General features: G+C 51.4%; 6 protein-coding genes across 6 annotated transcripts; 4 read left to right on the top strand and 2 right to left on the bottom strand.

Moving 5' to 3' along the window:
- Positions 1-891: 891 nt before the first annotated feature.
- P174DRAFT_512147 (pleiotropic drug resistance family ABC transporter) lies at positions 892-6,046 on the top strand (the record flags this gene model as incomplete). Its single annotated transcript, XM_024831855.1, has 8 exons — positions 892-2,398; positions 2,457-2,615; positions 2,648-2,799; positions 2,852-3,095; positions 3,149-4,093; positions 4,162-4,474; positions 4,531-5,076; positions 5,124-6,046. The coding sequence occupies exons 1-8, from the start codon at positions 1,268-1,270 to the stop codon at positions 6,044-6,046; spliced, it is 4,413 nt and encodes a 1,470-aa protein (XP_024682489.1). The 5' UTR covers positions 892-1,267.
- A 710-nt stretch (positions 6,047-6,756) lies between these two features.
- On the bottom strand, positions 6,757-8,619 carry P174DRAFT_388845 (ferric reductase family protein; the record flags this gene model as incomplete). Its single annotated transcript, XM_024823424.1, has 1 exon — positions 6,757-8,619. The coding sequence occupies one exon, from the start codon at positions 8,617-8,619 to the stop codon at positions 6,757-6,759; it is 1,863 nt and encodes a 620-aa protein (XP_024682488.1).
- Positions 8,620-10,946: 2,327 nt separating this feature from the next.
- On the bottom strand, positions 10,947-12,126 carry P174DRAFT_441162 (putative 2-deoxy-D-gluconate 3-dehydrogenase). Its single transcript, XM_024827242.1, has 3 exons — positions 11,803-12,126; positions 11,503-11,718; positions 10,947-11,436 (listed from the first exon to the last, which is right to left on the bottom strand). Exons 1-3 carry the CDS (start codon positions 11,932-11,934, stop codon positions 10,987-10,989), a joined length of 798 nt encoding a protein of 265 aa, XP_024682487.1. The 5' UTR covers positions 11,935-12,126; the 3' UTR covers positions 10,947-10,986.
- Positions 12,127-12,528: 402 nt separating this feature from the next.
- Positions 12,529-13,483, top strand: P174DRAFT_164218 (uncharacterized protein). Its single transcript, XM_024821212.1, has one exon. The coding sequence runs from the start codon at positions 12,686-12,688 to the stop codon at positions 13,304-13,306; it is 621 nt and encodes a 206-aa protein (XP_024682486.1). The 5' UTR covers positions 12,529-12,685; the 3' UTR covers positions 13,307-13,483.
- P174DRAFT_164214 (Zn(II)2Cys6 transcription factor) lies at positions 13,230-15,923 on the top strand. The gene is made up of 4 exons (XM_024821211.1): positions 13,230-13,459; positions 13,548-14,851; positions 14,907-15,229; positions 15,280-15,923. Exons 1-4 carry the CDS (start codon positions 13,326-13,328, stop codon positions 15,733-15,735), a joined length of 2,217 nt encoding a protein of 738 aa, XP_024682485.1. The 5' UTR covers positions 13,230-13,325; the 3' UTR covers positions 15,736-15,923.
- Positions 15,924-16,098: 175 nt separating this feature from the next.
- P174DRAFT_371037 (SDR family NAD(P)-dependent oxidoreductase) lies at positions 16,099-16,993 on the top strand (the record flags this gene model as incomplete). Its single annotated transcript, XM_024822360.1, has 3 exons — positions 16,099-16,157; positions 16,213-16,655; positions 16,722-16,993. The coding sequence occupies 3 exons, from the start codon at positions 16,099-16,101 to the stop codon at positions 16,991-16,993; spliced, it is 774 nt and encodes a 257-aa protein (XP_024682484.1).
- Between the last annotated feature and the right edge of the window lie 38 nt (positions 16,994-17,031).

Here is a 17,031-nt window from a genome sequence, read left to right as displayed (position 1 = left end):
CGGAGGTGACCAGATCCGAAACGAAAAGAATCGTAACGGCCAGGCCGGGCTTCGGATCAGTAGGATCCCGCCCCACTTGGTTGTCTACAATGTACAATGCCCCTTTCTGGGCAGCATTTCCTTTTTTGATAGCGGAGATTTTGGCCACGTTGTTGTCACATTCGGAGGGTTAGCAATTCCCAGGTGTCATACTCAAGTAGGAAGTTGCTGTCATGTTGTGTACGGTGTAACTGTTCTATATACCTTCTATGGTCTGGTCTATCTTAGTGTGCAGTGAAGTATTTGATTTTGTGATATAAATATTCAATCTGAAAACATACTCCGTACATTCTTAGTGGCTGTAATACATGTTGTTTGCGTCTCTCCGCAGGAAATTGCGCGCTTCCAAGTCATGTCTTGGCATTCATCACTATCATTTCACTCATCATGAATCATCCCCTAGGAGACTTGTGTACATACCTTATCGGCAGAAGAACAAGCCGAATAACTGCCACGTATAGAGTACCTTGCTATCTAGAGCATCAGTTCACGGTAATTCCGAAGTTAACTCCAGTACAACCCGTCTCACCACGGCTCAGCCGCAGTTTGATTGATAGAATGGTAGACATCGAGTTAGGCAGTCAGGGACCCAGAAACGAATCACAAATGCTAGACGGATACTCCGTAGGGTCGATTAGGCTACCGTTCGCTTATTGCAAGATCCGTGGTCCCGGCCGCATTCATATGGACATGTTTTCGAATTTTACGGAGACAATCGCCCAGTTGTTCCCGTCCTTGTACTGGGCCCGGAGTCGTCCTGTCTAGACGACCCGATTCGTCGCATCCAAGAGAAGAGAAAAGATCTCATGCCACTGATTGGATGATCTGGTAGTCCAGAAAATGGGGGCAAACCTGTCCCTTAAACTTGCTATAGTAATACTAGTTCATCATTATTCTGGAAGCCCGGACTCCTACAGGGGAGGAAAAAGCGTATTCAAATACGATCTAATGATGGTGACGGCGTCGTTCCAGATCTTACATTAGGTACTCGGTACTTACAGCCACAGGTCCATCTTATTTTAGTTTATTAACCTCTGTGTCTCCATCTTGCCCCTCATCTATCTTTCTGTCAATCTCTCCATCTTATCTATCTTTATATATTACTCCCCTCCATCCTTTATCATCTTCTAATACCCTGTTCCCGTCTGTGGTGGTGTTCAAATTTTTATGCCCATTGTGACGCAATCACTCCCGAATCGAGACTGAGTGTCTCGCCCAATCAGCCATCATGTCTCTTCTAGGGACGATAAATCCTAACATGAACCCAGAGCGTACCGTAGCAGGTCGCGGAGCTCAGGAGGAGGAAGGAGAAATTGCCAGGGTCGAATCCAATCACCACAACAATGCCGCCAGTGTCAGCACCGACGAAACCGTCCTGGAACGGTCAAAGGAAGTCGGCGATGAGGATGTCGCAGTGGAAGAAGTCACCCGCCTGGCACGCCGATTGACCCGTCAGTCGACCAGATTTTCAACCAGTGGCAATGTCGAGAATCCATTTCTCGAAACCAAAGAGGATTCGACGCTGAATCCTCTCAGTCCCAATTTCAAAGCCAGGAACTGGATGAAGAATCTGCTCGCTCTTTCGTCCCGGGATCCTGAACGGTATCCCAAGCGTGTGGCTGGTGTTGCTTTCAAAAACCTCAGTGTCCATGGTTATGGTAGCCCGACTGATTATCAGAAGGATGTGTTCAACTCGGTCTTGGAAGTTGGTACCCTTGTCCGCAGGGTCATGGGTACCGACAAGCAGAAGATCCAAATCCTGCGAGATTTCGATGGCGTTGTCAAGAGCGGCGAAATGCTGGTCGTTCTGGGCCGTCCTGGAAGCGGATGCTCGACTTTCCTCAAGACCATCTCCGGCGAAATGAACGGTATCTACATGGATGAGAAGTCGCACTTGAACTATCAGGGTATCTCGTCCAAGCAGATGCGCAAGCAGTTCCGCGGCGAGGCTATCTACACTGCCGAAACGGATGTGCATTTCCCGCAACTGACCGTGGGTGACACTTTGAAATTCGCCGCGCTTGCCCGTGCTCCTCGAAACCGTCTGCCTGGTGTCTCCAGAGAGCAGTATGCCGTGCACATGCGCGATGTCGTGATGGCCATGCTTGGCCTCACACACACCATGAACACCAGAGTCGGCAACGATTTCGTCCGCGGTGTCAGTGGTGGTGAGCGTAAGCGTGTCAGTATCGCTGAGGCAACACTCAGTGGCAGCCCTCTGCAGTGCTGGGATAACAGTACCCGTGGTCTGGACAGTGCGAATGCGCTCGAATTCTGCAAGACTTTGAACCTGATGACCAAGTACGCCGGCGCTACCGTTGCCGTGGCTATTTACCAAGCCTCCCAGAGTGCTTACGATGTAAGTAGCATACCTCTACCCCCCATGTCCGCTGCTGTAGCGCTAATTCGATTACTAGGTATTTGACAAAGTGACTGTGTTGTACGAAGGAAGACAGATTTACTTTGGACGCACCGACGAAGCCAAGGAATTCTTCACCAACATGGGATTTGAATGTCCGGAACGTCAGACAACCGCTGATTTCTTGACTTCTCTCACCAGCCCTGCTGAGCGCGTGGTGAAGCCCGGGTTTGAGGGCAAAGTCCCCAGACCCCTGACGAATTCGCGAGAGCCTGGAAGAGCAGTGAAGCTTACGCCAAGTTGATGAGAGAAATCGAAGAATACGACCGGGAGTTCCCAATTGGTGGTGAGTCGCTCAACAAGTTCATCGAGTCTCGCAGAGCCATGCAGGCGAAGAACCAGTAAGTTCAGAAGCGTTCTCAACTCAGGTATCATGTGCTAAACTCTCCGCAGGCGAGTCAAATCCCCCTACACCATTTCCGTATGGCAGCAGATCGAGCTGTGCATGATCCGTGGCTTCCAACGTCTTAAGGGTGATTCCAGTTTGACCATGTCCCAGTTGATTGGTAACTTCATTATGGCCTTGGTCATTGGAAGTGTTTTCTACAACCTGCCGGACGACACAAGCAGTTTCTACGCTCGTGGTGCTTTGCTCTTCTTCGCCGTGCTGCTCAACGCCTTCTCCAGTGCCCTCGAGGTGAGTTCTAGTTGGCTAATATGATGTTACCACAACAAGCTGATTGTCTCCAGATTTTGACATTATATGCGCAACGTCCCATTGTTGAGAAACAATCTCGCTACGCAATGTATCACCCCTTCGCCGAAGCTATAGCCTCGATGCTCTGTGACATGCCTTATAAGATCACCAACGCCATCATCTTCAACCTTACACTCTACTTCATGACAAATCTTCGCCGCGAACCTGGCGCCTTTTTTGTCTTCTTGCTCTTCTCTTTCGTCACCACATTAACCATGTCCATGCTTTTCCGTACGATGGCTGCTACGTCCCGCACCCTGTCCCAGGCTCTGGTGCCCGCCGCTATCCTCATTTTGGGTCTTGTCATTTATACCGGCTTCACGATTCCGACCCGGAATATGCTCGGCTGGTCGCGGTGGATGAACTATATCGATCCCATCGCGTACGGATTTGAGAGTTTGATGGTTAACGAATTCCACAACCGGCAGTTCCTGTGTCCAGACTCTGCATTTGTCCCGTCAAGCGGCGCATACGACAGCCAGCCCTTGGCTTATCGGGTCTGCTCGACAGTCGGCTCAGTGTCCGGCTCTCGTTACGTCCAAGGCGACGACTACCTCCACCAGAGCTTCCAGTACTATAAGAGCCACGAGTGGAGGAACCTGGGTATCATGATTGCATTCATGTTTTTCTTCATGTTCACCTACTTGACTGCCACCGAGTACATTTCGGAATCGAAGTCGAAGGGTGAAGTGCTACTGTTCCGGCGAGGCCACGCAAAGCCCACCGGTTCCCATGACGTCGAGAAGAGCCCTGAGGTGTCTTCCGCTGCGAAGACGGACGAGGCCAGTGGCAAAGAGGCTACCGGGGCGATTCAGAGACAGGAGGCAATCTTTCAATGGAAGGATGTGTGCTACGATATCAAGATCAAGGGCGAACCACGGCGTATTCTTGATCACGTCGACGGCTGGGTCAAGCCTGGTACTTGTACTGCTCTCATGGTATGTAGCTCTGACCATCACTACAAGCGCGGCCCCAAAAAGTGCTCATAGCTAATCTTGTCAACCAGGGTGTCTCCGGTGCTGGTAAGACGACACTTTTGGATGTGCTCGCGACCCGTGTGACCATGGGTGTCGTTACTGGTGAAATGTTGGTTGATGGACGCCCACGCGATCAGTCTTTCCAGCGTAAGACGGGCTATGTCCAGCAACAGGATCTTCATCTCCATACCACGACTGTCAGAGAAGCGCTACGCTTCAGTGCTTTGCTTCGCCAGCCCGCCCATGTTCCCCGCCAGGAGAAAATTGACTATGTTGAGGAGGTTATCAAGCTGCTTGGCATGGAATCCTACGCGGATGCAGTCGTTGGTGTTCCTGGAGAAGGTGTGTGCCTTTCCCATCCTGTCTACTGATTTTGTAAACCCGCTGACACGGACCAGGTCTCAATGTCGAACAACGGAAACGTCTTACAATCGGAGTGGAACTCGCAGCGAAGCCTCAACTCCTCCTTTTCCTGGATGAACCTACGTCTGGCCTCGACAGTCAAACTTCTTGGTCCATTCTCGATCTGATTGACACTCTTACCAAGCACGGCCAAGCTATTCTGTGTACTATTCACCAGCCATCGGCAATGCTGTTCCAACGATTCGACCGCCTGCTATTTCTTGCCAAAGGAGGCAAGACTGTCTACTTTGGTGACATCGGGGAGAAGTCATCTACTCTTGCCAGCTACTTTGAGAGAAATGGCGCTCCTAAGCTTCCTGCCGACGCAAACCCTGCCGAATGGATGCTTGAAGTGATTGGTGCCGCTCCTGGTTCGCATAGCGACATCGACTGGCCTGCTGTCTGGCGGGACAGCCCCGAGCGCAAAGCGGTGCATGAGCACCTTGATGAATTGAAAGCGACCCTCTCGCAGAAGCCCATTGACGCGTCCAAGGCCGATCCTGGCAGTTACGATGAGTTCGCTGCCCCTTCACCGTTCAGTTGTGGGAATGTCTGCTTCGTGTCTTCTCGCAATACTGGCGGACGCCAGTGTACATCTACTCCAAGGCCGCACTCTGCGTCCTCACCGCTCTATATATCGGATTCTCCTTCTTCAACGCCCAGAACAGTGCCCAGGGTCTCCAGAACCAGATGTTCAGTATTTTCATGCTGATGACTATCTTCGGTAACCTGGTCCAACAGATCATGCCCAACTTCTGCACTCAACGGTCTTTGTATGAAGTCCGTGAAAGACCTTCAAAGACCTACTCCTGGAAGGCATTCATGGCCGCCAACATCATTGTTGAGCTTCCATGGAATACACTCATGGCCTTCCTGATCTTCGTCTGCTGGTACTACCCGATTGGGCTGTACCGGAACGCCGAACCGACAGACGCCGTCCACGAGCGCGGAGCACTCATGTTCCTCCTTATCTGGTCATTCCTTCTCTTCACCTCCACCTTTGCACACATGATGATCGCCGGTATCGAACTCGCCGAGACCGGAGGTAACCTTGCCAACCTCCTTTTCTCCCTCTGCCTGATTTTCTGCGGTGTCCTCGCCCCGCCTCAATCCCTGCCCGGCTTCTGGATCTTCATGTACCGCGTCTCACCGTTCACATACCTTGTATCGGCCATGCTGTCGACCGGCGTCTCAGGCACAACCGCCGTCTGCGAGGCTGTCGAGTTCCTGCACTTCGACCCGCCAAGCAACTTGACCTGTAAGGATTACATGGCCGACTACATGTCCACAAGGGGCGGCTATCTGGAGAACCCATCCGCAACCAGCGACTGCGCCTTCTGCACCATCTCCAGCACAGATACCTTCCTCGCCGGCGTCAGCAGCCAGTACAAGGACGCCTGGCGTAACTTTGGTATCATGTGGGCTTACATCATCTTCAACATCTTCGCCGCCGTTTTCATTTACTGGCTTGCTCGCGTGCCCAAGGGCAAGAGATCCAAGGGTTCGACGTGAAAATAAAAAAAAAAAAAAAAGCCCTGCCCTCCTTCCCTTCTAACTTCTTGGATATTAATTTGGCTCTTTTCCCCCTATTTCTGCGGACATATGGCATATGTGCCTCCTAATTCTTGCACAAATGTTGTTCTCTAGACTTTAGACGCCGTGTCACGGTTTGCTCGCGTGTACTCGGTTAGACACATGCACATACACTTTTACTCTCCTTTGCTTCTTTGGATATACCTTTGCGGATCTTTGACTATGCTCTCTTCTTCTTGTCAGATTCTTAATTTTAGTTTGCTGCAGACACTTATAACTGTCTCACAGTATATAGATAGAAAGTCAAATCATCTAATTTATAAGAAAAATTTTTGAAGTATGCTCTGAAATTGGCGTATGTAGATCGATAGGTAGGTATGTCCTCAAGAGTCTCTGTTTCAAGGCAAACAAACAAGCTGACTGCGTATCAGATGGCTCCAGGTCGCAAAGATACCGCCAGACAAGCTTGTATCAAACCCGGGACAAAGTAAATGAGAGAATAATCACAAGGAAGCTGAAATTAATGTACATAGATAGGTAAAAAAAGGTAAAGGAGATCTTTGGACAGTGAGAAAAGAAATGGAAGAAAAGAAACGAATTGACAGTCCATACAAGGAGAGCATCGAACATCTACGCGTCAACGCCTTCAAAAAACATGCAGCTGGAAGCTGGAAGCTGGAGCTGGACATCTACCATGTGAACGCCTCCTCGACAAAATCGACCACCGCGCCCTTCCCGATGTTATTCCGCGCCGCGGCGCGGACTTCATCTGCAAAGGCGCCCGGCCCACACACGGAGACGATGGTCGCGCCGACGCGTTTGGGGATGACTTCGTTCAAGACGACGTCGGGGCGGCAGCGGCCCGGGAACATCTGGACCGTGGCGCTGGGGGAGACGATCTCCCGGCTGCTCTTGGGTTTGGAGACGAAGAGTTTGACGGTGAGGATCTCGCGGCGGCCGGGGAGGCGGAGGATCTGGTCCATCCAGTCGCGGACCCAGGTGAGGTGTTCGGTGTTGCGGACGGACCAGATGAGGTAGATCTGCTGGGTTGCGACGCGGCCCTCGGAGGCGCGGATGATGAGGTCGCGCACGAAGAGCATGTGGTGTGTGATGCCGGCGCCGGCGGAGAAGAGGACGGCGGTGCCGTAGCTGCCCATGTTGGAGGCGTGGGAGGAGTAAGGGCCTTCGATGTAGCCTGTGGTGTAGAGGGTTTGCCGCGGGGCGGCGAGGGCTTTGTTGTAGAGCTTGCGGGTCATGCCTTGGCGGGCGCCGACGATGAGGGAGACGGAGGTGGGTTGAGTGCCCCTCATGTAGTCGTCGAGGTCCAGGGGGTTCTGCTTTTCCAGGAGCGACGGGGTCATGGGGCTCATGACGTTGTCGGGCGCGGCTGAAGGAGTCACGCAACTGTTCGGTTCGACCCAAGCGATTGAGAAGGGGTGCGACATCCACAGGGAGACGCTCGGGATGTAGGCGAAGACGTGACCGCCGGGGTTGATGCGGACATGCTTCGGCAGGTGGAAGGTCACCTTGCAGGCCTCCCCGGGCAGCGCTTCGACGACCAGTTTCGTCGTGCCCTTTTTGAGTGAGAAGTTGAGGTACAGCAAGCGGAACAGCCGCGCTGATCGTTCAAACAGCCAGATAGCGCCAATGGCCTGGGCCCAGGGGATCTGGGGAAGCTTATCCAGGTCCAGATGCACATAGACGCCGAGGAAGGCCAGGAAGGCGGCAAGCTGATGCAGATGCAGGAAAGTCTCGTAGAAAGCATGCCGGATCGGCGAGGGAGAATGGAGGCACAGGAAGATCATCGCGACGGTTCCAACCAGGCCCCAGGTGAAGAAGGGGTCACCGGTGAGTCGTACCAGCATGCGAGAGAAGTCTTCTTCATCGCACGCATTGACCGCCCAAGCCGCTGTGTGGGCCACGCTCTCCAGAACCACGATACGGCCCAGCCATCGATGCAAAAGGTTGTACGTATCGAAACTGATGTGCAAGAGTGGGATCAGGGGATTGTTGCGACCCGCGAGGAGGAACAGAGGCACCATATTCAGGACGGCCAGAGTGCCCGACCGGCCACGAAGCTCGGCTACGAGAGCCGCTTTCTCGTTCACAGCATAATCCAGAAAGCAGCAATAAGCCACCTGACTTGCCACGTACAGCAGAATCAGGATCGAGTGAAACCTCGAAGGCAGGGTACCCACATTGAGGGCCGAGGACAGCTGGATTTCCCGGTTGTGCCTTTTGTGACCCAGAGGTGCGTAGAGAATGTGCTTCTTGATATTTGCCCACAAGCGTGAGTCTTCGACACTCCAGAACGTTTGCTGTCTTTGACTGGCCGTCAAGGAGGTAATATGTCGTAGATAGGCATGGCTGATCTGAGCAATCCGGCCGCAGAAGACTACCAGGGCTCCAATAATAACAGACCAGTAGATGATGCGCGTGAATATGACATCTCTGGGAACATTGACCCCACCAAGGCCTCTTGAGAACTCGTAAACGTAGGTAGTGTTTATCCCATGACCGCGGGGAGTGATGTGTTGATGAAGGTCATCCATGGGAAGGACTGGATAAGCCGGAGTCGAGGGTGGTCGTGTAGTCCGGCGACAAGGAGCTGAAATAAAGTCAAACAGAAAAAGAGTGTTGATGTGAAAAGACTCTTCAGCCAGGAAGAGCCGAGAGCAGGCAATGCAGCTTTTACGCAGTGAAAATGCGGTCCAATGATGTAAATGCTTCTGATGGCTGGGAAACGATAGGAATGCGGAGACCAGGCCGACTATGATGATGATCTAGACGATCGAAGCTGACGAACGACAAAGACCCAGCGAGCGAGTGCACCGACAAGAACAAGAATACTTGGGGGGGTTAAAAAGAACGACGTCCTGGGTTGGCTCTTCTCAGGGTAAAGCACTGTGCTCTGGCGATAAAATGGCACAGCTCGAACAATAGCAATTGTTTCAACTGGAGAGCGGACAAAGAAGATCCTCAAGGACAATTGTGCCTAACAAAGCCAAAGAATGTCAACACCCCAGCAATGACATCTAAACTCGACGTCTCACAGGCGGCAAGCATCACAGAATCAGAGACATGACGGTCTCTGACTATGCCGTCAAAGACATCGATGACATGCCAGCCTTCGAGATTCCAGTGACACTCACCTCCCAAGTGCATGATCGTCCGCAGTAGTATTCAGCAGAGCTTAGAAGACGCTCAGCGTCATCAAATATTCAACGATCGGTGACGTCGATTCTACAACAGATTGCAGACCCTTGTTTTGCAGTTTTGCAGATGCAAAGCGATGAGTCTGAGACAGGTAGTGATCGACAAATAAGGAACGAAAAGAGACAACAGAAGTCTCAACCAAAAGGGTGTCTCTGAGGGAAGAAAGAACCTGCCAAGAGGTTCGATAATGAATAGAAATGGTATTGAGTTGAAGTGAACTGCAGATCTCCTCCTGATGCGACGATCAGAGCCAGCTGAAGCGGGAACAGTGAATATCGAATGCTAATAAACGAAGACGACCTGACTCAACAGGAAACACAAGAGGGAAAGATAAAAAAAAAAAAAAGAACTCGAGGGGAAAAGCTACCCTGATCTCAAGAAGAAGATCCACAAGGCAGTCTGCAAAAGAAGAAAAAAGTCAGGAAAACCAAAGCAAGAAAGCAGCCAGAGCTGTCATTCTGAAACGCAAGTACTAAAAGGGATAGGTGAGCCCCATATCAAGGCAAATATGGCGTGGTCTTGGGAAAGCAGTTCCTATCCAACCCAAGCCAATTTTTCGAGAGAAACAGGCGAATCGTCGTGTCTGCCCTGATTCCCGAGTTACTTGGGCTCCCTTTGATCCGGAAAACCCGGGATTTACGTCGCTGATGGGCGATAACGATGAGGACAAGAAGCGCCCTTGCAGAGGATGGCCGACCGACAGCGCATCGCTGGCCATACAATTGATCAATCAGTCAATCAATCTGTAGGAGGCGAGGCGCTGAGCTGGACGCGCCCAGCCCCTCTTCAGCAGCAATTCACAGCTTGTGCACTGGTCATTCACCAGTAGACTCGCTGAATTGGAATTGGCCACATGGAGTGGATATGTGCCAAGTCAAGAGCATATAATAATTACCAGATTGGTCATAGGGTGGCCATAGAGCTGTTTCATATCTCGGAGCCCACATTGAAATCTCCGCTCATATTGGACTGTTGGCTAATGGCTGAGTAGGGACACCACCAGTAATATTCTCGGACAGCTAAGCTGACAGGAGCTCGGACCAGGAAGATAACCCTTCGCCTATTCTCTTCAGCTTCTTTTCTCCTCGAGATGAAACAACTTAACACGAGTGGCTGCAGTAGATATCTACTTCTCTTGCTTACCAGAAGAAAGCACCTCTCAAAAGAGCCGAGTCTTTCCCGATGGAGTCACGTGAGACATGGGTATCGCACTAGAGGCAATAGTTTAATCTATTCCTCATGGCATGTCTCATTCGAGTCATTCCCTTTCCCCTTCTATTAGACTAGAGATCATGTGTCTATGCAGATAATCCAGCTACGGGCAGTGTTGCCAAGTTCGACAGTCTCTTGTCGACGGTCTCGATTCCAAGACAAGGGGTCCGCTTCAATATGACAAGTCAACGGCGCAGACCCGGCTAAATTGCAATGGATACAGTCTCCAGTCCAGGCATCTTCATTTGGAACTTCTCCGAAGCGCCCAGACACCGGCTATGGGACACTAAATCTATTCAAGACCATCGCCAAAAGCCGGCCGGGTGTGGTATAACACGCTAGAGCAAAGGTGACCTGACCAGCTTCCCCGAGTCAGAGCTCTTAGTGAGCTAACTATGGAGTGATAGGATAGTCCGAGTATTTCCATGTGTTATCTATTATTAACACAGTGACATTCAGGAAGAGTACGTACTATGTGCTAGCGACACCCTTTACCGGCCCATCCAACCTCCGTCAACACAGACCACTTCACCTGAAACATAGTTGCTTGCTTGACTCGCCAAGAACACAATAACACCCTTGAAATCTTCCGGCTTCCCCCACCGGCCAGCTGGGATTCTGGCCATGATGCCAGCATTCCGATTGGCATCATTGATCAAGGCGACGTTCATGTCCGTGTCAATGTACCCAGGGGCGATGGCGTTCACGTTGATACCCTTGCTGGCCCACTCGTTGGACAGGGCCTTGGTTAGTTGTGCAATGCCGCCCTTCGAGGCTGCATATGCCGGAACGGTGATGCCACCCTGGAAGGAAAGAAGCGATGCGACGTTGATGATGGAACCACGGCGGCCGGAAGGAAATTCAGACGCATCCCGAGCCAATAGGTAGGCTCCAAATTCACGGCATAGTGTAAACACAGAGGTCAAGTTTACTTCAATAACCTAAGGCATTTCGTAGACGCAATCAGCTTCTGAGGGATCAAAAACCAGGGGAAGGTCTTGACACACCTCGTCCCAATCCTCGTCAGGGAACTTCTCACTAGGGTGTCTCCTTTGAATGCCAGCGCAGTTGAGGAGAATCTGGGGCTTCAGTCCTTGACTTGTGACTGTGGGAATGATTTTTTTGACGTCTTCTCGTTTCGACAACTCTGCCACATGAATCCAAGCTTTTCGACCGACTCGGTTGACAATTTCATCGCGGGTTTGTGTGCTTGATTCGTCTCTCTACATGATACCGATCAGTACTCCCTGCCACATGTAGTGCAGCCTTGGCCGAGCTAAAAGCAAAGTTAAGTCTAGTCCTCGTACCTGGATCAGTACAATATCCGCACCAGCTTCAGCAAGGGCAATAGCCATAGCCTGACCGATACCCCTCGTGCCGCCCGTCACAATGGCGGTCTTTCCGCTCAAAGAAAATAATGAAGGAACAGTTGCTGACATCCTGACGATTGTATTGGTTTAATGTAAGAGAATTGGGTAGATTGAAGTTTCCAGTTTTTTTTGCAAATCTATGTTGATGAGGAGATGCTGTAGAATCGATGCGACGATATATTCTTTGTTGTCAATGCACCTATGAGGACTGGTTGGACGAAGGTCGTGAGGAATATGGTCAAACGACAGCAGCCGCTTATTTCGGAAAGATTCTTTATGAGACTTCACCATCGCAACCTAATGACGCTCCATGACCATAAATATCAGCCTGCTGTGTAACTGCGTTGCTCATTCCTGTCCCCCACATGCGGGGGCCATCCCACCTGTTGCCCGAAAGGGATACAGCCGTTGCCGTCAGTCGCTGCCGGTCCTCCGTCGGCTATTGAACCTGCCCTGAACAGCTAGATACGGAGCACGTGGCTTGTATTGTTACTGTACGCTGACAATACCTGAATCCGGGGTATAATCGCCATTGAACAATGTAACCAAGTCACTTTCCACGCCTTCGATGGGACTCAAGATTGAGGAGGTCTCTACGTGTCTAACTTATCTAACTTATGTGAGCGTCTGGGAGGGATCAGTAGAAAAGAACATTGGATACCACGATATCCTTTGGCGAATACTGAGCCTCAACCGTGGAGAAGGGACGACGCACGTAATCTCCGCAACAAATTCTCAGTGAACGACTCCTAGGTAGATATCTACCAGGGCCACTATAGACATAAGACTCTGATGCCTTCACGAGTCTGTTCGGTGATGTATGACAATCCCCAGAATGCTATATCATGGATGTCTTTGCCAGAAGGTCATGGAGTCGGAGACGGTCCTTAAAGGTAGGTACCCGGATCTCGTATTACCCTTTCATACAAGGACCCCCAAACTTAGGTTCACAACCTTGGTATTGAAGTTGCCGCTCCAACCTGGACCGTATAGGGACCACGAATCATCTTCCCCAGATTTCATTTCGCCCTTCAAATACATCCAGATCATTCGTGAACAAGGCTCAAAGGACGCAGGGAATCTGCTCCTGTTGCTCCCATCAAAGTTATTGAAGTCTAAATCCCATATTGTGGGTCAAGGCGCTCGTGCCTTGACGGCCAGACCTTCCAGGATAATATGGGCCGTTGACCTGCGTCCTGGAAACATCAACCTGTGCTGCATTTTCATCCAACCTGTATTGGTTTCTGTCGACGGTTTGAAGGTACATCAAATTCAGGGCCCAAAGGCGACGTCCCTTTCCTCATCTGGAACCAGTCCATTGAACCACATCTATCTCACTAATGGACGCGTTCGAATGCCAAGCCTCGCCAGCACCACGTCAATGATCAGAAAAATGAGGCTCATGTGCTTACTGCTACCAAATTTTCACATTCTGAGCTGAATCTGTGGACTTTGCAGCAATGGAACAGGACGAACAGTCTCCTCAGCTGGCAGACACCTCAGGGTTGAGGCGTAAATCTCGCTCCGACTCTTCAGCGAAGCGCGTATCAAGAGCCTGTTTGCACTGCCGACAACGTAAATCCAAGTGTGATCTGTATGTTTCCAGCATCCGCATGCCACATCGAACAGGGGTCTTTCGTCTGTTTCACGTATTCTGGTGCACTGCGCTAACAAGTGAACAGGGACAGCAGTGGCAGTCCCGGGGTACCACCATGTCAGCGGTGTATTCGAGACAACCGCGAATGTGTCCTTGGAGGTTCAAACCGAGGGGGCCGCCGTATTCGAAAAAACAAGATGAAAAATTTCACACCCGGCACTGACTTGTCCACCAGAATAGAACCACTGATGGACACAACCAGCCCGTCCACCACAGACAGCCGTCCGAATGCATCTACTTCATACTCCAACCCGGTTGTCTTTGTGGAGCCGAACCCTCCTGCGGCAGTTGCCATTTCAGAGGATGACGAAGATTCGGCTTCCATCGGTTCTGTACCGCGAAATCCGTCGGATGCCTGGCAATGCCTGACAGGCATAGCAAAAAGAAGCGCCGATGACTTGAGTTCGGAAACCCACACCGAATCTGCGCGCCACGGTCCGAACGGTTTCTCATCATTCTCGACATTTCAGAACGGCGCAGCTACGGAGTTTCATCCGACCAGTGGCATCAGAGCCTACAGGCTGGTACAGACGAGGTCTCTGGACCCAGGAACAGTATGGCAGCTTGTGGCTCGTTACGCCGAGAATTTTCATCCCTATCTTCCGCTGGTGCCGCGAAAATACTTTGATCGCAACGCACTCGACGCTTTTGCCACTAACGAGAAACACTTGTTGACCGCGGTGCTGACCATCGCCTCCAAAGACCTGGTTGAACGGCCGGAGATCCACGAATGTTGCTCCAAGTACATGCACGAGCTCATCTCCGGCATTGCAGCTGGTGCCGATTGCGACGTGGAGGCTGTTGAGGCACTACTGCTTCTTGCCGAGTGGGAACCTCAGGGTCTTCGGCCGCGGATCGAGCGAGTTGGGCGTGGCGAGGAGGACCGAGCCGCCTGGATGCATGTCGGGCTTGCTTTGCGATCGGGCTATTTCCTCGGGTTGGACCGCACGTCTTTTCGGGGTGATACATCGGGAGATACGGAAACAGAAGCCCGCAGACGACTGGCGTGGACCTGCTGCTACATCTCCGACCGGCTGATTTCCGTCCGTATCGGGCGTGCTTTCTGGTCACGAGGTCCAGGACCAATGACGGGACTTGTCAGCCAGGATTTCCCGTCTCTACAACCTGTCAAGAGCGATGAAGAAGATTATGCAAAGATCTTCCAAGCGACACTGGATCTTACACAACTCTATAACAACGTTCACGATGTCCTCTACTCCGGAATGCGGACCAGCAATCAAATGATGCTCATGGGCGACTACGTGAAATACGTGGACGATTTCCGCCTTGCTATTCTCCGTTGGAAGTCCCGCTGGGGCTCGCTTCCTTGTATGGCCTTTTTGACCCTATATGCTTGCGTTGTCAGTCACTTACGCATTTGCAGGTTCCACACCGATGCGAGCCACGTTGCAGTTGTCGTACGAGTATCTGAGGCTCTATACGAATGCATTTGCATTTCAAGCTGCCATCTCCCAGTCACTCGTCTCTAAGCATACAAACAACAATCAGTCGCAAAGGGAGCATTTGCGCACGACTTTCAACAATGTGGCATCAATGCAGGATGCGCGCTTCATCTACGAGTCTGTCGATGCTGCGAAGGCGTACCTGACTATCCTTGTTGACGAAGTGCATCCGGAAAAGCACTTGCATTTTATGCCTCTGAGGTTTTACCTGTATGGAATCTATGCAGCGGTCTTCTTATATAAGGTGGGACGGTCGTGTTTAAAATGATTCGAGTATGAACTGACCCTTAGCAGGCACGTTCGTTCGGTGTCATGCTGAACTCGGAGGAGATGAAGGTGCGAGAACTGGTCACTCGCACCACCGAAGTCCTGAAGCGAGCAAGTGCCGGGCCAGATGATATTGGCGCTCGATATGCACGGCTTCTGGAGCTCTTGTGGCAGTCTAAACCTGCGCCTGCTCTCTCCCCTACGACAACCCACCGAAGCAGCGATCTCTTGATGCAGAATACCCTCAATCGCCTGCCGGAGCACAGTCATCATGTGCATTTCAGTCCTGCCAATGACTTTTCATGGCTGGATCTTGAAGCAGTCGGAGACTTTGTGTCTGGAGACCAAATGCCAGGAACGGGTACTCTAGCGTTTGATGCATTTCAACAGGAGCCTGATTTGTATCAATCAGGACCGGACCGTTCTCAGCCGTGGCAGATGTCAGCCTGGGTCGGTGACATGGCGGGCAACCTTTTGTTTTAAAAGCATGCTTCGGGAGTGTTACTCATTGCTTCACATACTTCGTACCGGTCCAGACTTTAAGAGTCAGCAGACGCTAGTCTTAAGGTTTTCTGGCGTGGGTTGCCTACTTCAAATCCTTTTCCGTGTGATTTTCAGCTCAACCTCCGAGACATTGCTACCCCCACACTGTTGATGCGGGGCTGCGGGGCAAACGATACGCGCTCCCTCGGCGTTTGCTCCGAGGGAGCAAACAGCTGTCAAGCCGATACCCGATGGGTGATGCATTGATCATCATCTTCTCCCCGAGTATCAGAAGGTTGTTTTATAGTCTGGCTCTCGTTCTCAACGGTGCAGATCATACTGTCACTGTAATACTATTTACCAATGGCGCAGTTGAATGAGGTACGTGGCCGATTGGCTCTCATCACAGGGGCATCTGGAGGGTGAGCATCTTCCTATTTACACTTGTAGCTGTTCTGGTGCTGACGCTTTCGCTAGAATTGGAGCAGCATGTGCTCGTCAACTGGCCCAGAAGGGAGTCCATCTCGCCTTGACGTACTCTACCAACCTCGACGCAACGAATGCGCTTGCAAAAGAGCTTAGATCCAGTCAACCGACAGCAGATGGCGCCAATGCACTTCGCATCTCGATCCATCAGGTTGACGTTGCATCTGCAGAGCAGATCCAGTCCATGTTCGAGCAGATTGACAAGGAGCACGGACAGCGACCGGACATTCTTGTCTCCAACGCAGGCTACGGCAAACGCATCCCACAGGTCTGGGATATCTCCCTGGAAGAGTTTGACTATACCATCAACGTGAATCTGCGGGCCTCCTTTATCCTCGTGAAAGGGGTTGTCGACCATATGAGGGAGCAGCGATGGGGTCGGATCGTCTTTATGTCGTCGATTGCTGGGTACGGCGGTGGGATCAACGGATGTCGTAAGTGCCAGTGTCCAAACCATCCGTCCTTGACAAGAACCTCGATATCTAACCCCTTATCAATAGATTATGCTGCTTCGAAAGGCGGTATGACCGGCATGATGAAGAATCTCGCGACTCGTCTGGCTGAATATAATATCAGCGTCAATGATGTGGCGCCGGCCATGATCGGCGACACTGGCATGATTCCCAGCGCGCAGGCCATCCCTGACGTTGCAGCGGGAATACCACTTGGTCGACTGGGTACCCCTGACGAAGTGGCTAATGTTGTGAGCATGCTTGTAACGACGGGCTACATGACTGGCCAGAGTTTGCTGCTGGCGGGTGGTTTAAAGTAGATGCACTTGTGAATACTTTTAAATATATCAGGCTAGTA

This window comes from Aspergillus novofumigatus, assembly GCF_002847465.1.
Source record: "Aspergillus novofumigatus IBT 16806 chromosome Unknown P174scaffold_4, whole genome shotgun sequence".
Classification (NCBI taxonomy): domain Eukaryota; kingdom Fungi; phylum Ascomycota; class Eurotiomycetes; order Eurotiales; family Aspergillaceae; genus Aspergillus; species Aspergillus novofumigatus.
This window is presented reverse-complemented; position numbering and strand designations above follow the sequence as displayed.